Here is a 12,783-nt window from a genome sequence, read left to right as displayed (position 1 = left end):
ATATTGTTGTGTTTTTAAGAAATTCATTCTTTTTTAAGGAAGTGTCCGGTATGCCCTCCCTTTGCTGTCCAGTCCAAGAAGGAGGTCTGGGTTTCGACTATCGCCTGGCCATGGCCATACCAGACAAATGGATTCAAGTGAGTCTTATCAAGTGATGAATGTATGTGATTGAAAGTGAATGTCCTGTTGCTCAGTTGTATTCAACATGCAACCTTTTATCATAGACCAAACTACTGTACAGTCCTACTGCAAGTGTAACCGACATCTTACTGCACTTTACTCGCATTTCAATGCGTTCCCTCTGGATGGTGTCAGCTTGTTTGAGCCACATCACGTGTTTAATCATTTACTCGGGGGAATGAGATTTGAAGATACAGTATCCAGAAGCGGTTCCAAATCTAGCCTGCCAACCAGTGGATCAGATAAATAGGGCGTATCTCATTTTTTCTAGGCAGATATATATTAATAGTGTCTAGGACACGTTCTATACTTGCTCTAATGTTTTTCTGTCTTTTTTTTGTGAGTGTGCATAATTAAAAGTATAATTATGGGCGATTCTTCAATCATTTTTCTTAATTAGGGTTTCTTCTGTGTTCATCTAAAGCATTCCTTTGTTCTGCGCTGCTTCTGTGGGTATGCATATTAATGAAGGTCTTCTCGTTATGGATATAGATATATATATGGAGATTTCAGGATTCTTTTCTTTTCTTGGCAACAGCACAAGGCAAGGCACATCTATCTTTTTTTTCAGGATTCTTTAAAAAGAGCAGCATTTGTTTTAAGTGTAACCTTTTTGTAACATTATGAATGTCTTCACGGTCACTTTTGATCAATTTAATGAGTCCGTACTTAATAAAAGTATTAATTTATTTAAAAAAAATAGTAATCTTCCTAACCCCCACAATTTTTTTTTTTTTTTTGTAAAACAGTGACATATGAAACAGTGCTATGCATGACTCAGAAAATGTGTAGTTTTTTTTTATTAGATGCATCTGAGATCACATTAAATTATGAATTACTTTGATTCATGCAAGATTCATGCAAGATTTTTTTTTTTTACTTGCAGTTCTTACAAGGATCTTTTTTTCTCTTGTATTTTGTACTTTCCTGTCTGCACTCCTGTCTACCTTGACAGTCTTATACAGTAAAAGCAAGAAAAGGAAGTGTGTGTGCCCTGTACACTGCAGGGGTTACTGTTGGTGCTCTCCATGGAGAATCGCCGTGCATTGCTAAGCAAGGCAACCCGGAGCACAGGGCTTTTTAAAAGACCAGCAGCATTGGGCCGCGTGCTTCTCTTCGCCCCGGATGACCCTCTGTGGCTCCGCTCCAGCGGGCTGATTCAGTGCTGCACTCTCTGCACACAAAACTGTCCACTTCACTGACTCAGGATCAGTGTTTAGAGTGGCATAAAGGCTGCGGCTTACTGTTTTTTTTACATTTGCTTTTTCATACAAGTTGCCCGGCATGCAGTATTTATTTGGGGCTTTTCATCCGACACCGCTATCGATTTCATTCTGCGTCGGGGACCCGATGAGACTGCACATTGAGGGCTTTCGGAGTTTGTGTGAAGAAAGAAAAAGAGCGTGTAGAGATGTGTCCAGAAGAGCATGCGACTCATATCTATGTATGTGAGCAAATATATATATTTGATAAGGATTTTGAGATGCTCTCCTGCTCTGTCAAAAACAACAGCAAATATTTTAGACGCACTAAATCTCACAAAGGCATGCGGCGTTTCTCAATGTCAAGGACACTTCCTTGGCAGGACTAGTCCTTCCAAGTCACTTCCTTCAGAGGCTAGGCGAGACTCCTCTCTAGCATTCGGAGAAAACGTAAATGGAACAGGCTAGCAAGTGCACGTAATTTGCATAATTACGTCAGTGAAAAGGTCCGTTTGAATCGTTAAATTACTTTGGACAACTTAACTAGTTATTTATAAAAGAGATGCCGATTTGTTAAATGACAGGTCCGGTTCATTTAACCATTTGTATTTGTATAATTTACAATAGAAATATGGTAGTATTTTGTACTGGCATTTAAACGTCAAACTTTACTTATATTTACTACAGTTATAACAAATGTTTGGTAACGTAAATACAAACCGTTAACGCTCCGACTCCGCTAACGTTCGACATTTTTGAATTTTTTAACAAGATAGCAAAGCTGCGTGCATAGGATTGTGGGTGATTTGAGAGCGAGAAGAGCGCGAAGGATACACACATGCATCCTTTCCTGTGTATGGGATATTCTTCGAACGAAAGACTCAGTCCTTGGTTGAAATTCCGAGGATCCTCGACATTGGAACAGTCCTTCGACGGATGTCGATGACGTAGCATACTCGAAATACTGGCTTCCGAGGATCCTTCCTTGACATTGAGAAACACCTACGGTTCATACTGTACCTCTATAAAAATGTAATAATAATAATAATAATGTTTCTGACAGCTATCACCTTAAAGGAGAAAGTTTTGATAGTTGGTATTCCAGTGGGGCGGCGCTGCCTGCAGAAACTCTTTCATAGCCACACTGCTTTTAAAGTCACCCAACCTGTCTGATTAATCCGACCTCTGAGGCCGCAATGGCAGCCCGACTACATCCGAGAGCCTCTGAGAAATTAAGATGTCCTAATAAGAGAAGCAGATAAGGCTTGTAGCACAAGTTTGCCTGATTGTATCTGATTACCACTCCAAAACGCCATCGCTTCCAATGGATAGCATAACAAAAGCCCCCTAATTTAGCCAGTGCCCTTTTGTCCAAGTCCAACAAATTGAAGTGTAATGGAAACAATTAGAGCTAGTGAAGAATGCCTCGCATGCTGCTGGGAACAGCAAGAGACCGGACCTCGGCCCTGTTTCCCAGCTAAACATACAAATTAACTTTGGATTGGTCTGAAGTCACCTCTGTCTGCAGAGCGCTCCGTTTCAAGCGAATTGCTCTGGTGTAATAGTCCTTTAAAGAGATTAAGTTCAAATTCTAAATTATTCATCAATATTTACTCACCCTAGGGTCATTCCAGGAAACACGCACACAAAAAAGACCTACTGTAAATCAAGGGTAATGTTAGGAACTTGGACTAACTGTATTGTATTATTTGAGCTGTAAAATGGTTTAAATCATTTTTAGAGTTTAAGACATTGTGTTGTCATGGCAAGAGTTGTATAATTGTGGATAACTTTATGCAGAAAAGGTTACAAAGTAAATTTTAGGTAAATTTGTTTTCTTTTTTGTCCTGTGGTTGTACTATTAAAACAGAGACTGTGATAATTTTTAAAGTTTTGCCACAATATTTTCCATTGTAAGATCTTTTTTTTTTTTTTTTTTTGAGAAAACAATATGTTGTAGCAGTGGTAAGTAAATTTGTGCTAATCAACAATATGCCATAAAAGCTGTTGATTTTTGATTAAGAAACTTGTTCTGAATCTAAGCGTATTCAGTAATCATGTAGGCTGCATGATTATTCAAATAAAACCAAAATTGTATTATGGCTTATTGTAATTATCAAATTGTAAAATTTATATAATTCTAAAAAAATAAAAAAATAAAAAAAATACAAAGGCTGTGATTTAAATGAATATATAAACTGCATGTTTCACAGTGAAGCATGAATATATAATACAATTATAAGAAATTATAATGCACTTACAAGAAATTAAAACCGCCATAAATATTAATGTTTGTAATTTTACAATAGTTATGTAAAATAGCTATTGTTATTTTTCTTAAATACTCTGTTTTATTTTTCAGTATTAAAATATTACAAAATTAATGTTTAATGTGTTTCTTTATTAATAACAAAATACTACTACTACTACTACTGCTAATTATTATTATTCTTAGTAGTGTTGTTGTTGTTGTTGTGTTATAGTCTTATTTATATACAATCACAACATTTGGTTGAATTGTGCAGCCCTATAAATAAGCACAACAAAACTGGAGTGTTTCTTGTGCATTTTTCCCCCAGTTGCAGTTTCCAGCTAAAAATTGCAGTTGCACTTATATTTATATAAATGCGTTATATTTGTACTTTTTTATTTATTTTCTAACAAACATGACTGGAGCTTTCAAACTTTAAAGGGGAAATTCCATTGTAATATCGTGGAAAAGGGCAACCAGCACATTCTTTCGAATTTCGTATTTATTTATTTATTTATTTTTCAAAGAAGATAAAGTCAAACAGGATTGGAATGATATGAGGGCGAGTACATTATCCCATCATTTTTGTTTTTGGGTGAACTATCCCTTTCATGGCATTCTTTGTGGATGTGAAAACCCATCACAGAAGTCATTGCGATGCCTTTATGCAGATGTAACCCAGATTTGCATCCCTCACAATGCTGTGACTCATATGTTCACACCAGTCACTGGGCTTTTTTGTTGCTTTGCAATTGTGCATTACATCAAATCATTTCTTTCTGTCTGTGTCAATAAGACGGGGTCATGAGAGAGTTCTCACTCAAAGGAGAGACTGATAGAATCTAGAATCAGACAGAAATTAAACTGTCAGATGATAATTGAGGGGAAGCTGTGTGGTATGTAATGTCAGGAGATAAACAGAGGAAGCAGCGTTTCCCATCTGGCCCTCTGGACCTCACACTCATTAGGGGTTGCATTTCCCAGCATGCTTCATTTTGGGACTCGTCCTCTCTCATTTGGGTTAATGGCCCTCCATTGACCTAAGGGTCTAAAGCAGACTGTATTTTTAGTACTGCTATTAATTGCATTCAAAGTATTGATACTGACAAAAAAATAACTAAATTAACCATGCCCTCCCGACTCAGAAGATTCATAAAAGGATATATTCCTTTCATTGGAGACCTTTATGTGTCCCCATTTGGTAGTCACATATTCACCATTTGTTGGAAATATGTAACAGTATTGGAATTAACCATTGAAAAACCCATATTGGTTGATTACAAATCTGGTTTATGTAAAGCCTTAAAGGGTAATGATCATCACGAGTTGACCCTTACTTCAAAACACATAGATTGTCTTAAAATACAACTGTCAAGTTATACAAAAAATACAACTTATAGGGGGAATGAGACTCACTGTACTCACATTTTATATTTGTGACCCAAATCAAGAATATACTGGAATGAAGTGATCACACCGATTTTTAGTTTTAATCTTATTTGCAAGTTTGAAGCGCACTCCAAACAAACAACAGCAACATTGTGGTCCTCGTGAGATTAAAGTATATACAGATGCTTTAACAAACATACAATACGGTACATAGATCATGTGATTAATCCTATGAATCATTTTCATCTGTTGTCACTTATACATTGTTTGTTTGTCCCATTGTATGGTTCTGTTGTGCCATTATTCTTGTTCTCTAACCTGAAATCGACATAAACACAGCTATACACCAACCTGCAACAGGTTTGCTTAAATTTAAGATGCTTTGAAGGTGTCACATCGTGTGATTCAAAGGTTTCCCTAACAGACATTTCCCCTCAGAACAAACATTGAGCTTTAAATGAAAAGATGGCTGAAGATAAAGAGCGATGGCTTTCAGTTCTCATTTCAGCACACTCTTCTTTGCAGCAGTAGTGACGGTTACAACACCCCTGCCTTTTTTGTCTCTTCATTGATTGTTTGGCTGTGGGCTAATATAAAGGTTTTCCTTCATGTCAGTCACCTGTCAGGTGCAATCTCACTCAGCACATGGCTGCCTGTCACCCTCATGGGCTTCCCTCACTGCTGTCAGTCAGTGGGCTGCATAGGGGGCCCGTGTGTGTGTGTGTGTGTGAAGACACACAACCCAAGCAGATCATCATGAGTGATGTGAGAAATACAAAAACGTCTTTCCTTCCTCCTTATTTGCCGCTGGAAAGTTGCTGATGTGTAGAACTTTAGATATTTTTTTTGTCAGTAAATCTACAGACAGCAGTGAGTTTTCTCTGTCAGGTGCTGCATTTTGTCTTGACATGTTATTGTTTGGCATGTAATGCTACGTTTCTCCAAATCTGCTCTGATGAAGAAACATACATTTTGGATCACTTGAGGGATGATTCTTTATTTTAATTCATTAGTATATTAGACCCTTTCAAGTACGCCCATCACAGCTGCTGGACAAGAAGTGTAGCAGTAAGCTGGCCATCATTAAGGATATAGAACATTATATCAAGGGCCGGTATATGGATGCAGCCAAACATACACCACTTGGCTCACCAGGTTATGTGCCACGTCCAGATCCACAAAGGACCCCTTTCGACAAGTCTCCACCCAGGCTGTGTGAGATTAGAGAGGTCCTCAAAAAGGCCAGATCAGCCTCAGCACCAGGTTCAAATGGGCTTCCATACAAGGTGTACAAGAACTGACCACTAGTGATGAAGATCTTGTGGAAGCTTATGCAAGTTGTGTGGAAGAACCAACCCATACCAACTGAGTGGCAAGAGGCAGTTGGAATCTTTATTATTCCTAAGGAGCAGAATTCCATGACCATTAATCAGTTCAGGAGCATCACATTGCTGGACATGGAAGGGAAACTGTTCTTTTCAGTTTTGGCAAGAAGGATGACCAGCTTCCTCAGTGGCAACCACTACATATACAAGTCACCAAAAGGCTGGGCTCTCAGGTTTTCCAGAATGCATTGAACATGCATTCCGTGATCTGGAAGCAGATACAATGTGTCAAAAGAGAGAAGAGCGAACTTCATGTGGTGTGGCTTGACTTGGCAAACGCTCATGGCTCAGTACCACATAAGCTGGTTGAGTTTGCGTTGGGATTCTTCCACATTCCAGTGGTTGTAATTACCATCATAGCCAAGTATTTCAACAACCTGCACAAGTGTTTCTCTCTCAATGGCTGTATGACTGGATAGCAGCAGTTTGAGGTCAGTTTTGCCTTTGGCTGCTCAATATCCCCTATCCTATTTGTGGCATCCTCATCGGAATAAGACGGATGGCGAGAGGGTTGAGATCCCCATCAGGAGGAATACTCCCGGTGCTGAAAGGGTACATGGTTGATGGGACAGCTGCCTTGACGAGCCGATACAATGGGCTAGGATGAGGATTAAGCCCTCAAAGTCTAGGAGCCTTTCAATCAGGAAAGGGGTGAGGGATGACAGGATGGTGTACACAGCTGGAGAGGAGAAGATAGCATTGTTGTAAGAGCAACCCAGCCGAAGTGGAAGGGAGTATACTTCAGAGTTCTCCAACAGAGAGATTGGGGAAGTTGGTTTAGAAGCAGCTGAGAGAGGGGCTCGCAAAAATCAATAGCTGTCAGTTTCCTGGGAAACTGAAGGTATGTTGTTACCAATTCACACTTTTCCAACATATGATGTGGCCTTTGAAGGTGTCCAAAATGCCATCATCCCTGGCTAGCAGGATGGACCCCATCTCCAACACCTATGTCAGGAAGTGCTTGGGCTTCCCGCGCTGCTTCTCTGACACAGACCTTTTAGGCAAGAAAGCTCTTCTTTGAAGTCCATTAGTCTCTATACGAGCAGGAGAAGACCCGTCTTGTATTCAAGCTAAAGGAATTCAGGGATGAAACAGTGAAGACGCAGATGGAAGGCCCAGCAGGAGTTCGACCGAGCTATTAACAGGCTACAACACAAGGAGGTCATGGGAAGAGTCCAAAACATCCGAGAAGGGTTGAGCTGGGGAGAGCCAGTCCAGTTCTGCTCCAAAGCCACAAGGAAGCAGAGGAAGGCCATGGTGGTGGAAGAGATCTCATGAGTGGAACAGGACTGTTACCTCATCAAGTCTGTTTACCAGGGCAAACAAGGAGCATGGACCTGCTTGGGAGGACATCACTAACAGGGTCATAACCTGGGCAGATATCTGTCAAACTCTGCAGTCGTTGCTCAGCTTCGTCATGAGGGCTGTGTATGACAATATCCCTTGTCCCCTAAATCTCTCCCAGTGGTTCAAAAGTGGGGTGAGAAGTGCCCCCTGTCCAATAAAGCCAATGCAGTTCTTCGACATATCCTGTTGGGGGGGGGGGGGTAACGTTGCATTGACGCAGGGCCACTTTATATGGCAGCATAATCAAGTGCTGAAGAAGTTAGCGGAGCAGATGTAATGATGTAGAGACCAGGAAAACAGCTCTTCAGATCCCCTTTGGCCAAACATCCCATTCCTCAGACTAGGAGGAGGCGGGCAGAAGATAGTGCATGTTGACCAGGGGATCCAGCTTATCTTTTAAACCGAGATCACCCAGACAAAATTAAGGCTAGATGATGTGGTGTGGGCCACAGCGGCCAAGAAGGCCCTCATTATTGAGCTGACTGAGCCATGGAAAGAGGGAATACCAACAGCACACAAGTTCACATGGCTTAAGTACTCTGATCTTGCGGCAGATTGCAGATACGGGGGATGGACCGTGACCATCCATCCCATAAAAGTTGGATCCAGGGGCTTAGTGGGAAAGTCTGCAGTCCAGCTTCTCCAAGCTGCTGGGGCAATGGGGAAAAGTCTGAGGAGAGCCATCAAAGAGCTGGTGGTGGAAGCAGAGCAGGCAAGCTACTGGTTGTGCCTACGAAGGAGGGACAGGAATTGGGGCTCGGTACCCCAGTGAGGACATCTGCAGGTTGTGGTGGGGAGATGTCCCCACAAGCCACTGCCCCACCACTGGGAGATTTACTGGAAACAGGAGGAAACACCACCTGTATATTGAAATGGTATTGTCAGTAAGTACAGTTAATTAAAAAGATATGAAGCACATTACAAGTGCACATTCAGTACAATTAAGTACACTTCTTTTTTATATAAAGGTAGACATTTGTTTTTGCGCCCTAGAAGGTGGATGTTTGAATCCTATCTCGTATTGGGAAAATAAACAGAGATGCATTCATGACAGGTCTTCAGATTCAAGTTTTCCTATCTTCCCACAATATGAACATAACTATGAGATGTGCGTACCGTCACAGGGCTAAGAGTTAGAAGGCATTTGAGTGAGAGTCGGATGATGAATTGTGGTGAGAAAAGTCTCAGGTTTAGGAGCGGAGGATGACTCTTAACTAATGACGGTTGACTCTTTCCAGTCGTTCAGTGCCAGAGACGTGACATAGATGTCAGAATAACAACTTCCTCACAGCTTTCTTGTTACCTCACCATGTGATGGTTTATGCAAGAATGATGGTGTGTGCAGCAGCAGTGAATTGATTGAAAGTTTTTTTGTTATCACGTAGTGGCATGTTTATTGGGATGGACAGTAATTATATTATAAGATTGTCATTATTTAATTTACCCTCATGACATTTCATAATAAAAATAGTCCATACGTGAATAGTCTTCTTGGTAAGGTTGCACCAGCTATTTGTAAGTTCATGCCTAGATACTTAATAAGTACTAGTTAGTTTTGTAACCAAGGCTACACCAAATTTGATTGTACCATATGTTTGTAAATGTATCTAATATGATATATACATGCATTGATTTAAATGTGTCTTCAAATTTCAAAGCCTTCAAATGTGTTACACAAGTAGTGTTTGATAGATAGTTTAACCTATTTCAGTTATTAAACTTATTTAGCTTCGACTGTTAATTGTAATAAAATACATTTCCATTGAAATATGGTACATAAATGAAAAACTGTGTTTTTTTACATTTAATAATATACATTTAAAAATATACATATTGTTATAATACTTGTGTATATTGAAATATAAATAATATTCAAGAAATGCATTTATGAAAATGTATGAAATGCTTTTATGATTTATATTTATATATTTAGCAAATGTATAATTTGTTCAAACGATTTAGAACTTTTATAAATAATTTAAATATTGGAATATTTAAATAATATTCAAGAAATGCATTTTAAAACATTTATATGTTTTGCAAATGAATCATTTGTTTAAATGATTTAAAACTTTACAATTAATTGTTCAATTTCAATATGTAAATAAGATTAAAGAAATACGTTTTAAGAAATGTAGACATTTTTGTTTAATATTTATGTTTATTTCAATTAATACTTTATTAAGAATTTTTAGATGATATGTACATTTCTAGTTTAAATCATTTTGAAAAAATACATTTAGGAAAATGTATAATATTAAGAGAGAGGCAGTGCATCCTCAAAACCTGAGATGGGTAAAAATCAATAGTTCTAAAATAAAATAAACAAGAGCTAACATTACCACCCTAATCTCTTTCAAAATCTCTCTGTAGAGTGCAGTACTGTGGTATGATGGATTCGTATACTGTAGAACTGGCGCCCAAGCTTGTAGAAAGAAAATGAAATCTGGCTTTCAGTTAGAACTAAGCAGACACACCAGTGGATGCCAAAATAGCTAACAAATTACAAGAAAACAAGAAAGAATGAAAGACTTGTTCATGAAGTACTGAGAGAATTTTTTCTCCTTATTCCCTTTTATATATTTACCCATTCTCTTCCATTCTCAGATCATTAAGGAGTTCAAGGATGAAGATTGGAACATGGGAAACATTGTGTTCACGATGACCAACCGGCGGTACGGCGAGAAATGCATCGCTTACGCCGAAAGCCACGACCAGGTACTGCTGTCAGGAAACCTCCATTCCTCCAGTGTGGAGTGAACAAAAAGTAATCAATGTGTCATCGGGAATGAAAACTGGTGTCACATCAGGTTGAAGTCCTCCAGGGATGAGGGGGAAATGAGAAATTAACACATCCATCCACCATGGCTTGAGCCGATTCTTGTTGTTGTTTTTCCTGTCTTCCTTTCTTCTCTTTTTTTTTTTTTTTCCTCTGTGTAGTGTTTCCAAGGTCTGGGAATAATGATTTGTGCTACTCAATATGAGACACTTGAGTGAGTCTGAGTTGAAACGTGCTAAAACTAGGAAAACTTTACTTTGACACTTCATCAATAGACCACCTGTTTAGCATTGCAATAACGTTTCCATCAGAATCGCAGAGGATGTTTCAAAATATTAATAAACGTCGGGACTCGGGACCTTGGCTTAGTGGTTGCAACATATTTAAGCTGTGGTGCTTTTGTAGGTATTGGAGTTTCTTTTTTATTACTATATAAGTATATATTAATGAAATATATATAGGAAAGTTTATAATAGTGAATTAGTGATTCCTGAATCACTGCTTATACTTTGTGGATCAACTTTTTACTGTTTACTGTTACACCTTCAATGGTTACATACAGTTTTGCATCATTAAAATTAGGCCAGTATGCAGTCTTATTCTTATTGTCCCATGATGTTTTTGTGTAGTACCAGACAAATAGTAGTCGTTACCCAATAACAAATGCAACCAATCAAAATCTATTCATTAACCAGCAAAGATTTCACCTAATGTGGTGTTGATGCTTGTATTATTGATCTGCTCGTTCTGTCAGGCCCTGGTGGGAGACAAAACTCTGGCCTTCTGGCTGATGGACAAGGAGATGTACACCAGCATGAGCACTTTGATTCCCATGAACCCCGTTATTGATCGAGGCATCCAGCTCCACAAGATGATCCGACTGCTTACCCACAGCCTGGGAGGAGAGGGTTACTTAAACTTCATGGGTGAGTCTTTGCATTCACGCACAAAAAATATAGTCAACATTTGGACGTGCAGGATGTTTGATGGATTATCTTTGAAAAAAAAAAAAAGTAGTCATAAGAAAACAACCAAAACATTTATTTTGATAATATTAGTCAAGGTTCCTTGCACCAAAACAGCTGTATTTTATGAAAATTTAGATTGCACATTTTTTTTTCTTGAATTCGGTCTGTCATTTGTTTTTCTTCAGCATTGGAGGCACATATAGGCAAATGTTTTTTGTTGTTAAAAGTATCCAATATGTTAGATAAATGTTTTTTTTGTTTGTTTTTATTTTGTTCTGTTTTTTTTGTTTGTTTGTTTGTTTGTTTTTTTTTTTGCTTCATTTTTTGTTTGTTTTGTTTCATTTGTTTTTTTTTTATTTTATTTTTTTGTGTACCTTTGCTTTCTTTTTTTTCTCTTTCTTGTCACACATGTCTTCAATTCTGAAACCTACATAACATTTACATGGTACATTGAACTATTTATACGCATTACATTGTGCATTGATGTAGTTTAGGCTGAATGGGCTATCGGGTAATGTTAACCATTAGCTGAATTAGCCTTTTTATAGATATTGTGTTAGCAAGCTGACATTCAGGTCTGGCTCCATTCTGGCATTTAATTCCGTCTTTTAAAACACCAATTACCATTTTCTTCCATTAATAGCTCCAATCTGGCTTGATACATCATCAGTTGATCATTACATCCATTTGTAATATTTATGAAGTGGTCATTATTACTGGAAGTTGTTGACTGTCAGCTTGGTCAATAATCAGCCCAAACAGTGTACTAGCCCCACCTGCTGACCAGGTGTTGATGCAGTACAACCACATTACATAAATAAACTCATCGGTTCAGTTTAAAAGAGACAGTCTTTTCCCCTGCCAAGGCTTTATTCATTTCACACACACGACCCAAGCCCAACAGAGTACATTGTGTTTGCGAGCACATGGGCAGAAACTCATCCATGATACACACAGGATTGCTGTTATTGTTTACTGCTGCTCTTGTTCTGCCAATAACACTGAAAGTAATGACGGCAACAGACATGGACTGCCTGATGTACACACCTTCTACTCTTCACCTGTAGTATATCTGTAAAAAGCCTTTCTCTGTTGACTGAGATTACTCTCCTAATGGTCCTGTGACCCAGCTGAATATATATTTTTCAGTCGGTTAATCCTCTGAAAGGCAAAGGCTAGAAGAATGTGAAATGTGAAGAGACAGCAGGTATGTTTGCTCACAAGAAAGCATACTTGATTCAGCCCTTTAAGAGATCTTCAGATCTAACTTGCAGCCATCATA

General features: G+C 38.6%; 1 protein-coding gene across 1 annotated transcript in view; it reads left to right on the top strand.

Annotated features, from left to right (window-relative positions):
* The window catches only part of LOC113058744 (1,4-alpha-glucan-branching enzyme-like), a 123,847-nt gene that overhangs the window by 59,804 nt on the left and 51,260 nt on the right, over nt 1-12,783 (top strand). Inside the window, exons 10-12 of the mRNA XM_026226927.1 lie at nt 39-137; nt 10,362-10,472; nt 11,288-11,459. Coding sequence (XP_026082712.1) covers nt 39-137; nt 10,362-10,472; nt 11,288-11,459 — 382 coding nt within the window. The remainder of the gene's footprint in view (nt 1-38; nt 138-10,361; nt 10,473-11,287; nt 11,460-12,783) is intronic.

The sequence above is a fragment of the Carassius auratus genome, chromosome 40 (assembly GCF_003368295.1).
Source record: "Carassius auratus strain Wakin chromosome 40, ASM336829v1, whole genome shotgun sequence".
Lineage (NCBI taxonomy): Eukaryota > Metazoa > Chordata > Actinopteri > Cypriniformes > Cyprinidae > Carassius > Carassius auratus.
The sequence above is the reverse complement of the archived record's forward strand: the minus strand, read 5'-3'. Positions and strand labels throughout refer to the sequence as shown.